The 19,735-nt window shown below is 33.0% G+C and overlaps 1 protein-coding gene across 6 annotated transcripts in view; it reads left to right on the top strand.

Annotated features, from left to right (window-relative positions):
- ERBB4 (erb-b2 receptor tyrosine kinase 4) overlaps positions 1 to 19,735 on the top strand; it is a 1,139,239-nt gene that overhangs the window by 1,084,472 nt on the left and 35,032 nt on the right. For all 6 annotated transcript variants that reach the window (XM_019446103.2, XM_019446105.2, XM_019446106.2 and 3 more), the window contains 5 exons: positions 857 to 1,012; positions 4,016 to 4,091; positions 7,913 to 8,059; positions 10,217 to 10,314; positions 11,877 to 12,047. In XM_019446103.2, the coding sequence (XP_019301648.2) occupies positions 857 to 1,012; positions 4,016 to 4,091; positions 7,913 to 8,059; positions 10,217 to 10,314; positions 11,877 to 12,047 (648 nt within the window). The remainder of the gene's footprint in view (positions 1 to 856; positions 1,013 to 4,015; positions 4,092 to 7,912; positions 8,060 to 10,216; positions 10,315 to 11,876; positions 12,048 to 19,735) is intronic.

The following is a 19,735-nucleotide window of genomic DNA, read 5'->3' on the forward strand; positions in this document are numbered from 1 at the left end:
AGGCTAATGTTTAATGATTCTTAGTTTATTTACTGGCAAAGTACAATTTTATTTATTGCTTTTATGAATTATGGAGATATATATATATCCCCATATGAATATATATGGATATATGTAAATTGTTGGCAATCAGTAATAAATTTTATTTTAATAACCCTATATGTTTTTTGAAGAAAACATATTAAAGGCTAATATCAGGGTCATTATAAACAATGTAATTTCACTTGCGGGTTGTTCTAATGAATACTATTGTCATTGACACCATTTTAAAAAAGTATAGGCTTTTCATGCCTCTGGGGTATAATTCATTTTTTGCCTAATTAATAAGAATAATATAATGATTCAGCTTTGATAGAAACTATGATGGTGATTTTGGTGCCATTAAACCTGCATATGAAGTTTTGGGTTTTTTTTTTTGTTGTTTGTTTGTTTTTAATTACGATTGGTGTGTTTGGAGAAGGGGTGTAAGGGGAGAGTGACATCAAGCAGGAGTTATTGAGAAGAAAACAACTAGAAATGTGTGGGTCTCTTAGCTTATCTGCTGAGACGCACGTACACTTCACTAATGGAAGTTTTTGCAAGAGAGTACAAAATCTCTGGGGAAAAAAATGATCTAACATTTAGTTCACATACAGGTAATTCATTCTTTACAGGACTTTAGGGGAAAAGGCCAAAAACTATTTGCCGTTTGCTTTTTTATCCCTTTATTGGGTTTTTCGTAATTTTGAAAAATATTCCAGGATTCTGGCTTCACTTAGAGAAATCAAGCACTTGCAACTGAAGGCAAAGGAACTACTTTTTAGACAATAGAAAAGCCTAGGCATTAACTGTCTTTTTGGAACTTGGTGTTTTTCAGGGAATGATGTACCTGGAGGAAAGACGGCTTGTTCATCGGGATTTGGCAGCCCGAAATGTCTTAGTGAAATCTCCAAACCATGTGAAAATCACAGATTTTGGACTAGCTAGGCTCTTAGAAGGAGATGAAAAAGAGTATAATGCTGATGGAGGAAAGGTGGGTATCTTTTTAGAACAATATTGCTTGAAAATATAGTATGATATCCTTTTATCTCCTTATATGTTGTAAGAAGTCAATAAGCCTGAGGTTAAGAGATTATAAAATCTCAACTCTACCATTTGCCTTCTCTCCCACCCAGGGTCAAATGCATATATATGAACCAACTTCCATTTCTCAAAATTAGCCAAAATAAGACAATTCATCTCTAGTGGTCCTTATGTCACATCCAGTGTGGGAAGTGGGTGGATCCTTTGGAAATCCAGATATTACACTTAAGGGCCATAGACATTATTTCATTGATCCTAAGAACGCAGGGCTAGCTACTACAGAGAGACCCAACCATTCTTTCATAGTAACCTGGCTAGTACCAAGAACCATAACTCACTGGAAAGTTCATCATCCTATTTAACTTCGAATCCTCCTATACCAGGTACAACAGATTCCTCTTAATATGGTTGTATTTTTTTAAGCTTTTATCATAGAATGTGATTGGCCAATTTACTTTATTTATTTTTTGATTCTCTCCACCAGAATGCAGACTGCTATGTCCCAGGAATTTTAACAGTGCCATTGCCTCTTCTACTTTTCTGATTCTCTAGTCTCAGGCCCTGCCTGACAACTGTATTCCTGCCATATGGTCCCAGCTCATGCCTTAGTTCCGGCTCTTGTTTTTCTCATTAACCTGATGCTAAGGTTGCTGGCCTTGGCTATACAGTGAGGATATCTCTTCTCCATCTGGAGGTCCCCCTAGCTTATGTGGCAAAACTTGGACCAGGAGAGGCCAAATGAAATAAGCAAATGCAACCTTAACCTATGTATAAACTCCTGCTAACAAAAAAAGTTATTAAAGTGTCATATAAATATATTTATCGTGTGCCTTATTTATCATGAGCCATCCAAATATATGTTATAAATATTTTGCAATGCTTTTAAATGCTTAGCATTGATTTTATGTATCATGTAGTATATGATTTTTATATAACTTTGTATGATATCTTATATAACTATATATCTTCAAATCTTATCACAAGACAAAAGAAAATAAAATTTAAAAAAACTTAAGGTTTGTAGTATTTCCTGACCTTTCCTTGATTTTATTAGACTATTTTGCCTGTTTACTACCAAATTGCAGCAGTTTGAGACCACAGCTTTGAAATTCACTACAAGATTGCACAGTAGAAGTCCATAAATCACATGACTTGACTTGTCTTAAGAACATACAGCTGTAGGATTTGTCTAAAGCAAGATTCATTATAGCTTTAAATGCCTAGTTACCATTAAGTCTTTATCAAGCCACCTGTGATTTAAACTTACTTCTTTAACACAATGTCCGTAGTCCATAAAGTCAGCTAACTCCTTGCCCATAGGGAAATTACTTTCAATGTGTCTTCTGTTCCCTTTCACTGAATGCCATGATTCTGTCATAGAGTTACCTTGATGTCACCTTGGTGAGCAGCGAACCTCATGATTTCAAAGGCCTATTTAGTTTTAAGCTTTCAACTGCAAAGTAGAAGTGTTTATCTTTATTCTGTAGAACCTAATTATATTTTCAGCTATGTAATGCTGCCCTTCCTAGTTGAAACTTACTCTGCTGACCCATCATCAGCAGGGTATGTGAGTTGTTTTTCTTGTAGTGGTAATAGATTGGTACTGATCCTCTCGTATCCTTTTATATAATACCTATTTTGGTATGTATTTTCAATACTGGCTAACCAAAACAAGGGAGACCATTTGTGGCTGGGGAATAAAGCAAGCCTAACTTTGGAATACATTATTGTGGGTGTTTTAAGTGACCAGATTATATGAGAGGAAAAAGGAAAGGGCAAGTGTAGAAAGAGTCCATTGTACTGGTGGTCAGAAATGTTCTGAAGGGATAACTGAAAATGTAAGGAGTCTCATTTTGGGGGCAAAAATGTAATAGACCATATTTTTAGAAGCACATATCTTAGATGTTTAGAATAGTATTGAGAGTCATAATAACTAGTAACTGAATTAATTGCTGAACATTAAGAAATAGAGAAAATGATACTTATTTTATTCTTTTACTTGTCATTGTTTTTGAAGCTTTTAAAAATATATCTTTAGGTTATTTCACTTTTAGAATTTTATAAATTTCAATTCGTTGTTCCCTGTATTAAAAAATAACATTTATTATTAAGTACTGCTGGTGGGAATGCAAACTGATACAGCCACTCTGGAAAACAGTATGGAGGTTCCTCAAAAAATTAAAAATAGAACTACCCTACGACCCAGAATTTGCACTACTAGGTATTTATCCAAGGGATACAGGTGTGCTGTTTCAAAGGGGCACATGCACCCCAATGTTTATCGCAGCGCTATCGACAATAGCCAAAGTATGGAAAGAACCCAAATGTCTATCGATGGATGAATGGATAAAGAAGATGTGATATATATATATATATATATATATATATATATATATATATATATATATACACACACAATGGAGTATTATTCGGCAATCAAAAAGAATGAAATCTTGCTGTTTGCAACAATGTGGATGGAACTGGAGGGCATTATGCTAGTGAAATTAGCCAGAGAAAGACAAATATCATGACTTAACTCATATGAGGAAGTTAAGATACAAAACAGATGAACATAAGGGACCGGGAAGGAAAAAATATAAAAACAGAGAGGGGGGAAAAACATAAAAGGCTCTTAAATATAGAGAACAAACAGAGGGTTGCTGGAGGGGTTGTGGGAGGGGGGATGGGCTAAATGGATAAGAAGCATTAAGGAATCTATTCCTGAAATCAATGTTGCACCATATGCTGTTGGTTGTAAATTAAACAATAAATAAACTTTAAAAATAACATTTATTATTATTATTATTATTATTATATTTATATTTTCTATACACACAATCAAAAAATACAACTGAGGCAAGCCTAGAAGCTCATATTTTGAGAAATGACTATAGAAATGAATTTTTATATAACTAAAAAAAGTTAACTTTTTATTTCTCTTTTTATTTCTCAGATGCCAATTAAATGGATGGCTCTGGAGTGTATACACTACAGGAAGTTCACCCATCAGAGTGATGTTTGGAGTTATGGTAAATAAATCTTCCTTGTGAATTAAGGGTTTTAAGGCAAAATTAAATATATTAGGTTCACGTGAAATATCTTAAACCAACTTATTTTATTGTGTTGGAAATACTTATAAGCCTTGTTTCTTAAAGGAATTAACTTTTGCTATTCCATAAAAAAAAAAAACCTCAATAATATTGTTATCTGCCTTTTTTTTTATTCCTTCATTCTCTAAAATGTAATATGTTAATATCTCAGTTGAGTTGTCTACCATAATCTTTGGTTTGGTAGCAACTTTTGTGATCATTTTGACAGGAAAAAAAAAAAGTCAACTTTAGTTTAGGAACAATGTCATAGAACCTCATGGCCTTAATTATCAAAAACTCTTTGAAAACGTGTTAAAAATGAAAGAATGTCTGTTCTATAATAAGAAAGAAGTTATTGTAACAAAGAACAATTACTGAAAGCAAATAGGTGAGAGCACTAAATGTGAGGGGAGAGATATGAGAAGATTGCTAATTGCACCTTTGATTTTAATTTACAGATTACTTTGGAATAAACAGACCTATTAGAGAGTGAATAATATGAACTGGAAAAGAGTGGTCTTTAAACTTAGAACATTCATGTAATGCATTTAATTTAATTGTTGAAATGAGATATTTAGCATCTGTCTATTCACAACCTAAGTCCATCCAGATATTAATGAGAATGAATCAATAGCTTTTCTAAGTTTAAATAAAACCAGTATTTCTTACAAATTAAAAGCACAATGTCCATTTAAGGAAAAAGGGAGTGGTGGGTCTTGAAAGCATGATACAGTTTAGTTCACTCAAATTTAAAGTTTGCTTTATCTTTATTATTGTTTTTTTAGGCAAAAGACTTAAGCTATTCAATCATTAAAGAACTTACACCTCTTATCTAGAAAAGCACAAATTATCTTTAAAAAAAACTTAAGAGGCTCTTGGGTGGCTCAGTTGGTTAAGGCTCCTACTTTGGCTCCGGTGGTGATCTCTAGGTCCATGGGTTTGAGCCCCATCTTGGTCTCTGTGCTGACAGCTCAGAGCCTAGAGTTTGCTTCAGATTCTCTGTCTCCCTCTCTCTCTGCCCTTCCCCCGTTGGCGCTCGCGCGTTCTCTCTCTCTCTCTCTCTCTCTCAAAAATAAATATTTTAAAAAATAAAAGTAAAATAAAAATAAGACATTTCTTTAAAGTGTTTTTTTTTTCCTCCTCTATACATGTATGCTATAGGTTTAAAATTTCCATGTAAGGCCTCATGTGTTCTACTCAGCTTAGAAGTAGAAAGTGTGATGTGTTTGAGATTTAAACAAGTATAGGAAAATGCTTGTAAAATTTAGTTGTTGAACTGTAAGGACTTAATAGGAACATAAATCTATTATATATATTATATGGTACAAATTAGCTTATATATTATATGATAGAGATAAATCCATAGATTATATTTTATATGATATAATAGATTAGATTTATATATTACACATATATTTTGATATATGTCATATACTTTTTTCTTTTTCTTTTCCCTTTTTCCTATGTATGTTTCCCTGAAATAAATGTAACAGTCTACTACAGTCAAATTTTAAATGGCCTCTAAAATAAGTAAGTAGGCAGATAGATGATAGATAGATTGATAGAAAGATAGATGATAGATAGATAGATAGATAGATAAGTAGTACTCTGCTTTGAAATATAGCCCAGGTCATCAATCCATACCCATAAGGCATTTTAGGATTTTTATGATATATTATAGTTGATTGCAAAAGGTATACAAGACAGAAACATAATGTTGTTTACAGTGAAGCTTTGTAAAAAATTGCCACTGGGTTCATCTTTATTTTTACAAAAATAAATATGCATTGGCTATGGTTTACATCTCTGAATGATAGAATTGTATGTTTTGGGAATGTTTCTGATTCAGTTTTCCTGTAATTGTCCTTCTGCATGAAGCCATCTCTGTTTAACCCTATCTTGTCACTCCTAAAAAGATTTAATTAAATTATTATTGGCAGAAGTAGGGGTTTTGATGTTCCTGATTTTGTTTTTGTATTTATGTTTCTGTTTATTATATTTTCTATTATTTTGATTTGTAATTGCTTTGCATTTTTCTTGTAAGTTCTGATAGAGATATGAGGGCATGTATTCTGTCTTTTATAATTGCATACATAAGTTCATAAAATGTCCTCATTAAATATATATTCTATAAACGTGTATTTATATTGACTGACTGAATAGAAATGGACAGCCATCCAGTTCTTAACTTGTTCCAGTCTGCCTCATGGACACTGAATCTTAATTATTGGCTCTAGGAAGTCATTTTTTAATATGCAAAATTAAGTAGGATTTAAAAAAAATTAAGTTTATTTATTTATTTATTTTGAGAGAGAGAGAGAGAGCAGGGGAAGGGAAGAGAGAGACAGAGGGACAGAGAGAGAGAGAGAGAGAGAGAGGGAATCCCAAGCAGGCTTCATGCTGACAGCATGGAGCCCTACATGGAGCTCGATCTCACAAACCCATGAGATCATGATTTGAACCAAAACCAAGAGTCACTCAACTGACTGAGCCACCCAGGTGCCTCATAAGTAGGGTTTAATAAAGATCAATCAATTAAATTGTGTCACTAATTACATTTTTATATAAGAATTATAAGATATAAATATTAACCAAAAAATCAGGTAATTAGTGATCTTATTATAAAGGATAATTGGCAATTCACATATACTTTTATACTTTAAGCTTTGTATTTTTATTATTAGTCAATGATAACTGTTATGAACTAAAAATGAATAAATAATTCATTACAGATGGACATGGAAAAGAAAGCACGGTCCTAATTAATGGATTTTATATTAAACCATATTTTGCATATTATATGCACCAATCAAAATTCACCTGGTGAGACTCCTATACACATACAGATCTTTCTGAACTTACAATCCTTAACCTTAAGAAATGATAACTTCTTCATTGTATAATTATTAGATCACAAAGAAGAGGTCTGTAATATGTATAGTATTGTTCAAATCAGAATCATTTTCATCAATGCTAGCTATTTGCATGTTAATATTTAGGGTATTTGCTTTTACAGAACAAATCACTCTTCTAGTGATTCAAGAAGGTGATTTCATTATCTAAGGGATCAACTATTATTGATTCCTTTCAATTTTGTGATGCCTACTTCACATGTATTATGGTATATATGGATCATTCCTCACTCAGGGTCTCACAGGTATTAAAGAAATAAATCTGTGTGTGTGTGTGTGTGTGTGTGTGTGTGTGTGTGTGTGTGTGTGTGTGTTTTCCACTTGTTCTCTTTGTGTGAGTTAAAGAGAGAGCCATGATTATTTATCATAACATAAGGTATTCATTCTGGCACCACAGCTTAGCCCATAGGGCTTTTAATAGCAAAGAGGTTAATGTCAAAATTAGTCAACATCAGATTTTGCCTGCAATCATATTTACTTAATACTGGATACACATGTTTATAGTAAATTGTTTGATAGACTCTAATGTGGTGTAGTGAAAATTAACTAGAATCAGCAAATGTTAACATTACTTAAAAGTAGACATGGGGAAAAGATTCTGTGTTCTGATACGCACTCTGAATTGTCTCTGCTACTCATTAAAAATTTCAAGACAATAATAAGATAATTGAATTTCCCACAAAGATTTTGTCACTGGGCTTCTGCTAATGAATATAGAAATCTGAAGAGCTTTTCTTTAGTCTAATTTTGATTGCCTTCTAGGGAGCTTTCTTTTGTCACTGGCATACTGCTGGTTTATTCAAAGTATGTTGTTAATATGCTTATGTAAATATTTGATCTCCAATTTAGGAGTTACCATATGGGAACTGATGACCTTTGGAGGAAAACCCTATGATGGAATTCCAACCAGAGAAATCCCGGATTTATTAGAGAAAGGAGAACGTTTGCCCCAGCCTCCTATCTGCACTATTGACGTTTACATGGTCATGGTCAAATGTAAGATTGCAAAATAATTTCATCATCACCATCATCACTCTTAGTAAAGCAATAGTACAGATTAATCTACCTGCATAATGTTTTTGTATATTGAAAAATGTAAAAGTCCAAAAATAATTATGAAAAGATCATGTAAACACCTGCGTTTTTGTGATTATTATGAATAGGAAGCAATATCATGCTTCCATGTTATGAAGTCAAAATTATATGACTCTTTCTCTTCTGATTCATTTCACTTTGATTCTTATCATTTCCATGACAATCACATTGTCTTTCATAAAGAGATGTAATTAGTTACAATAATGTTAGTAATCTTTATAGGAAAATAGCAGTCTAAACAAATGATCTGATATAAAGAAAGCTTGAAGCTGATAGTTGAAAAAATGAATTAAATGGAAATAGGTTTACCAGTTTTAGTCAACAGGAAATTAGCAGGACAGAATGGAAAGTAGGAAGACATGAATCTATAGTCAAATAAAAAGATTATGAATGTTTACTTTTTTTTTCAATTTGATCATTCGTTTACATCAAACGCTCTTACTTTTTTTTCCTCCTTTCTATGCCCCAGGCACATACGTATTATAAATATGTTTTGGCAGCCTAGGCTCTTAATTTAAATAGAATTAAGGAAGTCTCTGGAGTTTCCTAGTTAATTTAAGTGAGATTAACATTCAGCAATCTTTCTTGTGTAATCTGGGGTTTTCCCCTTTCGATTTACACAGGGTTAGCAAAGAAACAAACTGGTGAAGGTGAATAAGCATCTTATTAATAAGAGACTTTGGACCCAGGTCTACTCAGATTTATATTCATGACATGTGTGATACATTCTGACAGTGAGGAAAGAAATAAAAAATGTGCCTTCCAGTTCAGGTCAGCATGCCCTTTTCTCTAAGCATAGTTCTATTTACTCAATATTTAGTTAGAAAGAAACGGATACCTCCCGGTGAAGTTAACCTTTTTAGGTTCTAATAATTCCAGAAACACCTATTTTCTCATTAGCATCTTGGTATCAACAGCAATTTTTTGTGTATGTGTGCAAATGGATGCATATAGTGCAGCTTTATTAGGAGAGAGAAAAAAATCAGGTGATATTAATGATACATGAAATGACACCCAAAGACTTCCCAGAACAAGAATAAAAATTGAACTCCCAGAAAAAAGAAACTCACTTTATAACTTTATTGAATCAAGCATCTTCAGTAGTCATCTATGCAAAAAACCTTAAAAACATGCATACATTATATAATTTGATCTCATAAGTAGCATAAGAGATGATTTATATGCTTCATTTTGATACTCTGATGAAACAATGAGAAATCAGGAACAGATTTTGCCTAATAGAGAGTTTTACCTTGCTTTTATGAGTTTTAATACCTGAGAAAAGGGTCACTTGGCAAGAAAATCAAGGAAAGCTTAGTACTTGTATTCTTGTGATCTCATCAGCTAAGCAGAGCCTGGGGAGATAAGACCCACTTTATCTAGACTCCCAGCTAAATAATAATACATACCTTGAAAATTGCTGATAGTATTTTTATGCTGCAAAAGTTACTAGTTAGATAAGCTAATGGCTAGTGCTGAACAAACATTACCAATTACTTTGCATTGTTTTTTTTTTTCCCCCACCAGGAAAAAAAACAGCTTGAGAAAGTTGCTTTCTATTTCTTTCCCCACCCCCACCCCCTCCCCTGTGCTGGTGCACTGCATTGTAACTAAAATTTGTATTCTATGTCACTCCTAATAGAAAATAATAAATTATGTCCCCATCACCTCCTCTATAGCCATCCAAGAAAAATTTTAAAAAAAGAAAGAAAGAAAAAGGAAGCATTCTCTCCACTTAAGAAAAAAATATAGGAGATTCTGTAAGTTCCTATAGTTAGCCTAGGGTTATGTTTCATAAGAAGAAAAATTACTTTTAAATTAGATCAACAGAATAAAAAGTTTCTCTTACTCACATTTACTTATGAACATCAACAAACTGCTTGAGATAGAACCTTGCCTATTGGATTATTTCTTTCTTTAGCTTTCTTTGTTTTTTTTAGATCATTATTACTAAAACAGTATTTTTCAAACAGCCTATGTTTTCATAAAATTTACATCCTACTTCTTCCTAATTATGGATAGATACAGTGACCCTTTTTACTGTGTGTGAATTTCTAGGCTGGATGATTGATGCAGACAGTAGACCTAAATTTAAGGAACTGGCTGCTGAATTTTCGAGGATGGCTCGAGACCCTCAAAGATATCTAGTTATTCAGGTTGGTACATATCTGGACACTGGAACTTTGTAAATCACCATTCATAAATCGATTAAGCAGAATATCATGTGAAATGACTTATGGAAAAGAGGTTTCTAGTTGATGTCAGAACTCCTTCTAGGAATCTTGCCTTAGTATTCAAGTGCCTCTGCTACTGAATGGCCAGATAATTATGATTATCCATATACATAAGAAGTCCTTATCCTCAGATAAACCTTCTAGCACTCTGCTTTTTGTTAACATTATGTGTTAAGTCATGTCCATTATGATAATCTTCCCTTTCAGAATAAAAGGAAGATGGATTTTTGTTTTAATCTTGTCCAGGTTTTAAGACAGTGAATTAAAAGTGTCAGTATATTGCATTCAATTTCCTAAAAAATATTTATAAATATATTTTGTTTTCTTAAGGGAGATATACAGTATCCAAGCAATAACTCAGATTCCAGTGAATGGACGTACATATGAATCAAATAACAGTCCAAAAGAACATTTTATATTAAACACTAGAAACACTGGATTGGATAATTTAAAAATTATAATATATTTCTCTATGATTATTTTGCCTAAATCATAAACAAGTGGACCTTGGGTTACACTGAACTAATTTTCCTCAATGAAACAAGGTAGCATTTATCTTCCTATTAATAGTCTGCCATGAAGATAAAAGTCAGGATTTAGAATCTAATAGTTCCTAGTTATTTTTCTCCCAAATTAACTTGCATAAACTGCTTATATACAAAAATGTCACATAATTTTGAAAAATAGAAAAAAACATTTAAGAAATATAGGAGGCAAAAAAAAGAGTAGGGTTTTGGTGTCTCTCCCACCCTTGTTTATATTATTTGCCACTTTTGCTGTGATTTTTAAAGCTATCACTTTAACAGTGTCATTCTATAGAATAAATCATGGGGGCGCCTGGGTGGCTCGGTCTGTTAAGCATCTGACTTTGGCTCAGGTCATGATCTGGTGTTTCGGGTATTCGAGCCCCGAGTCAGGCTCTGTGCTGACAGCTCAGAGCCTGGAGCCCGTTTCAGGTTCTGTTTCCCTCTCCCTCTGCCCCTCCTCTGCTCACGCTTTGTCTCTCTCTCTCTCTCAAAAGTAAATAAACATTAAAAAAAAAAAATCATGGAGCCTACATGTCCTGATAACTCTACCCTATCAAACCAACCAAATAAAATACAGTAAAGATTGAGAAGTCAATTGCCCTTTATTACTTACTCTTAAAGTCACAGCTCAAACAACATCTTGGCAATGAAGCCTATACAGTTATTCCACGTCTGAAATAGATTATGCCTCCCTCAAAAGAGCCATAGCATACTGCTTTAATTACCTCTAATGGCGTTTATCACATTCTATTAAATGTATTTATCTTACCGTGTCATATCTAAGTATGTTATAAGCTCCTTTGTGACTGGTAAATGTGTTAAACAGTTATTTTTTAAATGAGTGCATGAATTTTCAACCACTTGTTTTGATATTACATAAATTTGCTGCAAAGTCCATATATTTAAGATGAAGAATCTTTGTTTGTTTGTTTGTTTGTCTGGTGGGCAAACTTTTAGGGTGATGATCGCATGAAGCTTCCCAGTCCAAATGACAGCAAGTTCTTTCAGAATCTCTTGGATGAAGAGGACCTGGAAGATATGATGGATGCTGAGGAATACCTGGTCCCTCAGGCTTTCAACATCCCACCTCCCATCTATACTTCCAGAGCAAGAATTGACTCAAATAGGGTAAGAAATGATTATATACCACCTCCCATGTTATTTCTGAGAAACAAATCATGCAAACATATTATAAGCACTGGAATTACAAAATAATTATACAGCTCAATTCCGGGTGATTCCTAGATTAAAAACATACTATACCAGGGAAAAACATGCCATATATAGTTAATTTTGAAACACAAACATAGGTAATAGAATATGTACTCCGAAGTATTTTTAAAATTTCAAAAAGAGGAATGTTGCCTTTGTCGTATGTTACTTAAATCTTAGTTTTAAAAAAAAATCTACAACCAATTCAAGCTAATAAAACTCTGTTTATATAAATGAAAATTCTTAACAAGATAGGCTCTTTAAAAAAGATGATAGGACTTATTTATTAGTCAAGAGGTGATACAAGTACAACCTCTTTCACTCAAGAGACTTTAAGTATTTCCTGTCACTTTGAAGTCGAAATAGAAAACTGCAATACTTTGAACTATATCAATCCTTTTGGGGGGACTGCTGAACCAATTCTAAGATGTAGATTTAGGTTTTGAAAGAAGCTTCTGAAAAGAACTTGCATTTAATTTTAAATATTAAGCACACTCTATATGACTATCATTCTTCTTCTGAAAACTGTCAATCCATGTGTTCATTAATTTATTTTTTTTTAAATATTTAATGTTCACTCAACATGTATTGAGTACTCCTACATGTAAGGCATGATTAGACACTTGAGATTCAAAGTATTTTGACATAATCCCTGGCTTCAAGAAGTGTCCGACCTCCTTCATTTAAGAACATTATCATAGCTGGTGGAACAGACAGCATTCTATTTGTCTTGACCACAAGCATAAGAAACCTTTCAACTTGCTGCTCATTTTCATAAATGAAGTTCTTTGCTTTATTTCAGATCCACAGCAATAACATAACACTTACCTGGTGTTTACCCCGTGTCAACATATATATATAAACCTGGTGTTTACCCTGTGTCAACACATATATATTAAGTCTCTTATTCCTTGCAACAATATCATTAGGTTCTATTATCATTATTTCCATCTTAAAATGAAGAAACTTGTCACAATTAAGTGATTTGACTGGTGTCCTACAGTTAGCCAGTGGGAGAGTAGGATTCTAATGTAGGCAGCCTGCCTCTATCACACATACTGCTGCCTCAAAGTTATTGGAACATGTTATTTTCATCATATGGTTATTTTTCTTGACATCGACCTCAATGTCTGAGATACATGCAGTTTGAGAAATCCCCCGGGTGATTATGAAATGCATCCTCCAACCTCTCCCATACCTTTTGCTCATTTGCTCCATTTAGAAGGGCTGATATAGAAGAAGGCAAAATAAATACCTCAATTTTTCTTTTCTATGAAAAATATGTCAGTGCATCCCAATGGGGAGAAGACAACTAAAAGGTTTGCAAATTAAATCAATACTCATTGAACATCAGTCTTGTTTATGGGAAGGTAAAGTCCTTAAGGTGTATAAAGGAAGCAACTTTCCCCCCTCCATATACTTAGCAACATGGCCAAATTATAACTTTGGTGATTGTAATTTTATGTGACAAATGTATTGCTTTTCTTAAAATAGAGACGTTTCAGAAAACAGTTTTCCTTCCTTAACATGAAATGCTATAGGGCCAAGAGCTTGAATCTTTTTCTTTTCATAAGGCATCTCAGATTTCAACTTTCTGTTCATTTTAATTTATGCTCAATGCAAGGAATTCTTAATAAAGGTTTGAATTAACTAAATGAAATTAGTGAGACAAAGTAGAAGCCACATGAGAAATTATTTGGCCTTCAGTTATCATTTCTTATTCCACATTATTATTTAAACAATGTTATCGGTAGATTTCTTTTTAGTTTTTCAGGTCTTTGTTAGGGGAATTGTGCTTAAATACCATTTTATTTTCAGGCATTAAGAGGCCTGATTAATCATCTGTGTTTTCTTATTTTAAAAAAATCTGGTTTTATGTAACTTCATCTGTGTTTTCCTATTTTAAAAAACTTGGTTTTATGGCACTTCCATGGTAATTTCTAATTTGTGCAAATGCTATTTTCCCTTTTTCTTCCTAGAAAGTTAAGTTATATTATTTTATAGTTAGAAAATAAATTACTTCAGTTTTAGGTTCTGTGGCCAACTTATGTGGTAAGGGAATATCTTAAAGTGAATTTTAATCAAGTGTTTCTTGAGCATATTTGCTAAACTTTGAAACCAAAAACTAATTCAGCTTTTAAATATAGATTCTTTTGCTCACTAGCTGATAAATTTTACATGTTGTTCTTAATAACTTTACAACTTGTTTCTTCATATGTAAAATAAATACAATGGTAGTTAACTTATGTGATTGCTAAACAATTACCCTTTAAAAAGTGCCAGGCAAATACATACTTATTCTCTTTTAAGAATCACTCAAATTTCATTTGTACTTATTTCCTTTTCAATATCATACATCACAACGTTTTCTGCATATTATCTAGAAAAACCCTATTGATTCAATCACTACTTGACTGAGTACTTCTGCTGATGTGTTTTTTTATAGCAAATAAGATATAGGTGTAATTTATTCTATGGTGCTTTTATTTCAAAATCTGTATGTATTTTGATACATGTCATGGCTTTAAAGCAATGAATCAATTAAAACTACAAAGCTGACATTTATCCAGCAAGTTGATAGATACAGATGCAAGTGTTGCTAAAAAACACCCAACAAATTTAGACCTGTTGTTGTTATTATTATTGTTATTGTTACTACCTTTTTAATACTATCTCAAATACTTTTATCACAATAATATACCAAAAATGCTTACTCTAGCATGATGAAAATGGAAGAACATGAGAAGCTATCTAACTTCTACAAACTTCAGGTCTGTACATCTGTAAAATGAAGATTTAAAATCTACTCAGAAGTGCCTGGGTGGCTCAGTTGGTTAAGCGTCTGACTCTTGGTTTCAGCTCAGGTCATGATCTCAAGGTTTCGTGGGATTGAGCCCTGAATCAGGCTCTGTGCTGACAGCGCAGAACCTACTTGGGATTCTCTCTCTCTCTCTGTCTCTCTCCTTCTCTCTCAAAATAAATAAATAAACATCAAAATATCTGCTAAGAATATTGTGAAGGTTATCTTTTTAGGATACCTAAGTGTGTTCCCCATTGATGGATATGTAGGAGATGCTCAATAGTGTGGAAATTAATGAAGACCAAACAAATGAGAGAAGCGAAGCCTCTTTATTCAGAGCTTGTTATAGCAAGGGACTTCACCGCTGCCACTTGCATTTTGGCAGAGTCTCAAAGGCACACAAGAGTGGGAAAGCTTTATAGTGGAGAAAAGGGAAGGCTTCAAGTATGCCTTGGTTGGAGGCTTTTGGCGTGGGGAAACTATAAGAGGGTAGGTAATTAGAAGTGGGACATCCAGTGTAATTGGTTACAGGTATGTATTTGTCTTTCTCTGGTTTGTCCTAAATTGAAAGTGGCGACAAAACTTAGAGAAGCTATTAGTTACACAAGGCCTGACAACTTTGGTTAAGTTGTTACATATGTTATTATTTAGCTTCCTAGATTGCTGCTGGAGGTAAGAATCTGGCTTCCTGCAAAACTTATATAACAGGACTGGCTTTCTGGCCTGTTTATTATAGATACGGTTTCCCAGGTAAGTTGCTATTAAGTTGGGGATTAGACTTCTGTTTTTATGTATGATCTAGCCATTGTCCATTTGTGTATTTAGTCTTTCAATAGGTTTTGGGCTCCATGACTGCCTTCTTTCTCTCTTGATATATTTTATTTAAATACATAATGCCTGATGTTTTGAATTAAATCCGTGTACAATTTTTGAATTTCTGTGCAGATATTTTTCTGTTCATGTGGATAAAAATTGTCTTTTTCTTTTGAGTTACCTAGATTTATATTTCTCTGGCATAGTGAATTGTATGCCAAATACAGGAGCAGTGATAAAGATAGCTAATAACTTGATATGACTAAAAATATTTTAGCTTTAATGATATTGGAAATTTTAATTTAAAATCTTCAGTACATTTTTGTAGAGGTTTCAATTGTTGCAGGATCATTCAGTCATTTGTGATGAATAGTTTTAAAGATGCAGTATTCTACATCTTTCCAAACATATCAGCTAGCTCTCAATTATCCAGGCCAGGGGAAGACAAAGGAATTATAGCTGCTGCACATTGGTGGAGCAGGTGACTCACAGTGGTTCTCTCATGACAATTTCCACTTCTTTCACATCTGCTAAGAAATAACTACATTAACAGATCTGATTTTTTCCTCCTCCTTTTGCCCTCTTTCTTCCAGAATAGGTTACATGGATAGGTTGAGAAATGAATAAAATGTAAGCAGAAGAAACAAAGGATGAAGAAAAATAAAGGAGCTTAGTATCTCAAAAATGTGATCAGTTTCTAAATAATTGGTTGTAGGCTGAATATTTGACTGCTCATAAAGTGGGATCTTACACACTTTATTTTGTGCTACTATCACTTTTCCCTCAAATTAAATTTTGTAACTTTGATAAAGATATCCTAGTAAGGCTACCACACACATTGTAATTCCCATTAAGAGTTTTACTAATTCATCACTTAGAAAAAATAGAGGGGCACCTGGGTGGCTCAGTCATTAGAGAGTCTGACTCTTGATTTCATCTCAGGTCATGATCCCTGGGTCATGGGATCAAGCCCCACATCAGGCTTCATGCTGAACGTGGAACCCACCTAGGAACCTCAATCTCTCTCTCTCTCTCTCTCTCTCTCTCTCTCTCTCTCTCTCTCTCTCTCTCTCCCTCTCTGTCTCTCTCCCTTCCTCTTTTCTTCTTCTCTGCTCATGCACGCTCTCTCTCTCTCTCTCTAAAATTAAAAAAAAAAAGAAAGAAATGCAAAGCACTTTGGTTTCCCCTATAGGATTTATGATATCGTGCCAAATATGCTTCCTAATGATGTATATAAACTAGAAGAAATTCAACCAAAATGATGATGCAGGGACAGGGATATAATAATGTCACTTTCCATAATGACATTTGAAAATATAAGAGTTTCAATTACATTTGTTTTTACTGTTCAACAGATCAAAGCTATGATTTCTTATTTTATGGAATCATAAAACTAGTAATAATAGTATCAGCTAAAACTTATTGACTGCTTACTATGACCAAGGTACTATGCTAAGTATTTTAAATTTACTGTTTCACTTTTATTTCACAAAGCCCTATTAGGTAGACACTAATATTCATCCCATTTTAAAACTTAAGAAAATTGAGCTGTGGAAAGTTTAGATAACACAAATGATAAGAAGCAAATCTAGAAATTGAGTCCAGCTTTCAACAATCCCACATGGAGGCCATACGTAAAATACCAGTGTGGTAGGGGAAAGTTCCTCATTTCAAGTTCCTATTAAACTTCTTACTATGTATGAAACTAGCACTTTTCATTCACTTAATGGTAATTGTAAAAAAGAAAATAAATCTGATGTCAGGAATGCCACTTTTTAGAACAAACTCTGGTGTTACAGCCCTAGTTATATCATTTAACTAAATTCAGTTTCTTCACTTTAACGATGAGAAAATTGAGCTATATTGCCTATTAAGTTCTTTCTAATTTTAAAAGTACCTTATTATCAAATGACTTTTTGAACTAAGTATTATATTTTATGAATTTATATATTATCTTCTGGCAAATATTTAATTGGAAAATGTCCCAAAGCATTTTGTATTGCCTCTGCACCACATGCTTGTGTCCTTATGTGATTGAATATAGAAGAGAAAAACTTAAGGACACAAGTTAAGGAAGCATCTCATAGCTAAATGATGTAGTGGGAGAGTTTTGTGATGATATAACAAGGTTACTCTGGTCGCAATTTACCAAGGATCAATATCAATTCTAACAACAGCTGCTACTTGATGATAAATGATTGTAGTCTCAGGATATTGGTTTTACATTTCTTCCAAAATATGTCAAGGATTCCCATATCGTATCTTAGATGTGATTGGGATTTCTTTTTGTTTTTCTTTCTTTCTTTCTTTTTTTTTTTTTTTTTACTCTATTAAGCCAAAAGAAGGAGCTTTCTTACTATGACATGCCATTATCACTAAGTATTTTTTGTCCCAAAGTTTTTCCCATCTAAGTAATAATTTTTATATTGTTCAAGTTATTAATCAGGATGGAAGAGTAAATGAATTAATATGTTGGATATTTATCATGGGCTAGGCACTGTGTTGAACAATGAGGGTGCAGAGTTTCAAATCAAAGATTTGCCTAAAAAGAGTTTATATTTTAGTTGGGGAGATAGTATTCTGCAAGCAATATGCTAAGTATTTTGGGAAAAAGACAAAGGAAACCAAATTAGCCTAAGATCGTCATTCTAGCTGCATCATTGTTAGAGGATGAGGGTGTAGCTTGCGACAGAAACAAGAGTTTCAGTAGTGCAGGTCTGAAATGGGTCAGAAGGAAGGCTGAACAATAAAACAAACCAAACATCCAAACAATCAAACAAACAAATCCTATGTGAAAAAAGGCAAGGAGATGTTTTTTTAAGTATACTTTAAAAATCTTAGGTTTTGTAATATTTCCATATCTATACATGCTTGAGAGCTCTTATGTTATCAGAGGAGATGGGGTGAGCTTCCTCCCAAATTTTCTATTTTTTTCTTTGTTATGAAGGCTTGAAACATGACTTTGAAATCTCTTGCTTCTCATTAAAATCATCCAATTCAAGCTGATTAAAAAGCATCTGCAATCCAAAGTCAAAACAGTTAATAACTTTAATTTAAAATTTACTTGAGACACAAATACTGAGTTAGTTCCATTTCAGGCTGACATAGCAGGGTAATTTTATAATGTACATTATATTAATAGTTAAATACTTCATATTTTGTGTGAGAAATAATTGTTTAAGGAAACTAAAGAAACTTAAGGAAATAAAAAAAATCATCCAATTCAAAACAAAATCCTTTTTGGACTTCCTGAAAAACAACTCTTAAATTTCTCTCTTCTGTTTCTTTTGTCATGACCATAATTCAGGTCCCCTCATCACTTTACAGAAATTACTACAATATCTCCTTAACTGATATCCACATTATTTTTTTTTTTGGAAATGGGCTCAATATATATAAATATATATTGTTTTGTAAATATATAGTGTTTACGTTGTACAAAATGAAAGACACTATTACTGAATATTTTGAGCACCTGACCATTTATCAGCACTAATTCTTTTCATTTTTTATCCTCATTGGTTTAGAGTATACCTATCATTTTTATAATAGGATAAATTTGAATGATCTATGTTATATTAGATCTCTCTTTATATGATATATAATCCTATTGTCACCAATAGCTGAAGGATTTAGAAAATTCCATGGTCCTTCCAGTTGACCAGTGTCTGCAATTTATTTTCTACTATTCTCTGGCTCACATACACACAATTTCTCAGAGCTCTAATCTTATCCCACATAGTTGATCTCTTTCAAAATATAGATCATGTTGGTGCTTTCTGTTCTAGTTCAAAAGTGTGGGTAGGTAGTTAATTTAACAAAGAGGTATCTTTCCTTATATAGTATAGATTTGTCTCTTTTTTCTTTTTTTAATTTTATTTTTTAACATTCTTTTTAAAGTTTATTTACTTAGAGAGAGAGAGAGAGAGAGAGAGAGAGAGAGAGGGGAGTGGAGGGGCAGAGAGCTAGGGAGACAGAATTTTCATTCAGG

Source organism: Panthera pardus, unplaced genomic scaffold, assembly GCF_024362965.1.
Source record: "Panthera pardus isolate Hobbes unplaced genomic scaffold, ASM2436296v1 HiC_scaffold_10, whole genome shotgun sequence".
NCBI classification, from domain to species: domain Eukaryota; kingdom Metazoa; phylum Chordata; class Mammalia; order Carnivora; family Felidae; genus Panthera; species Panthera pardus.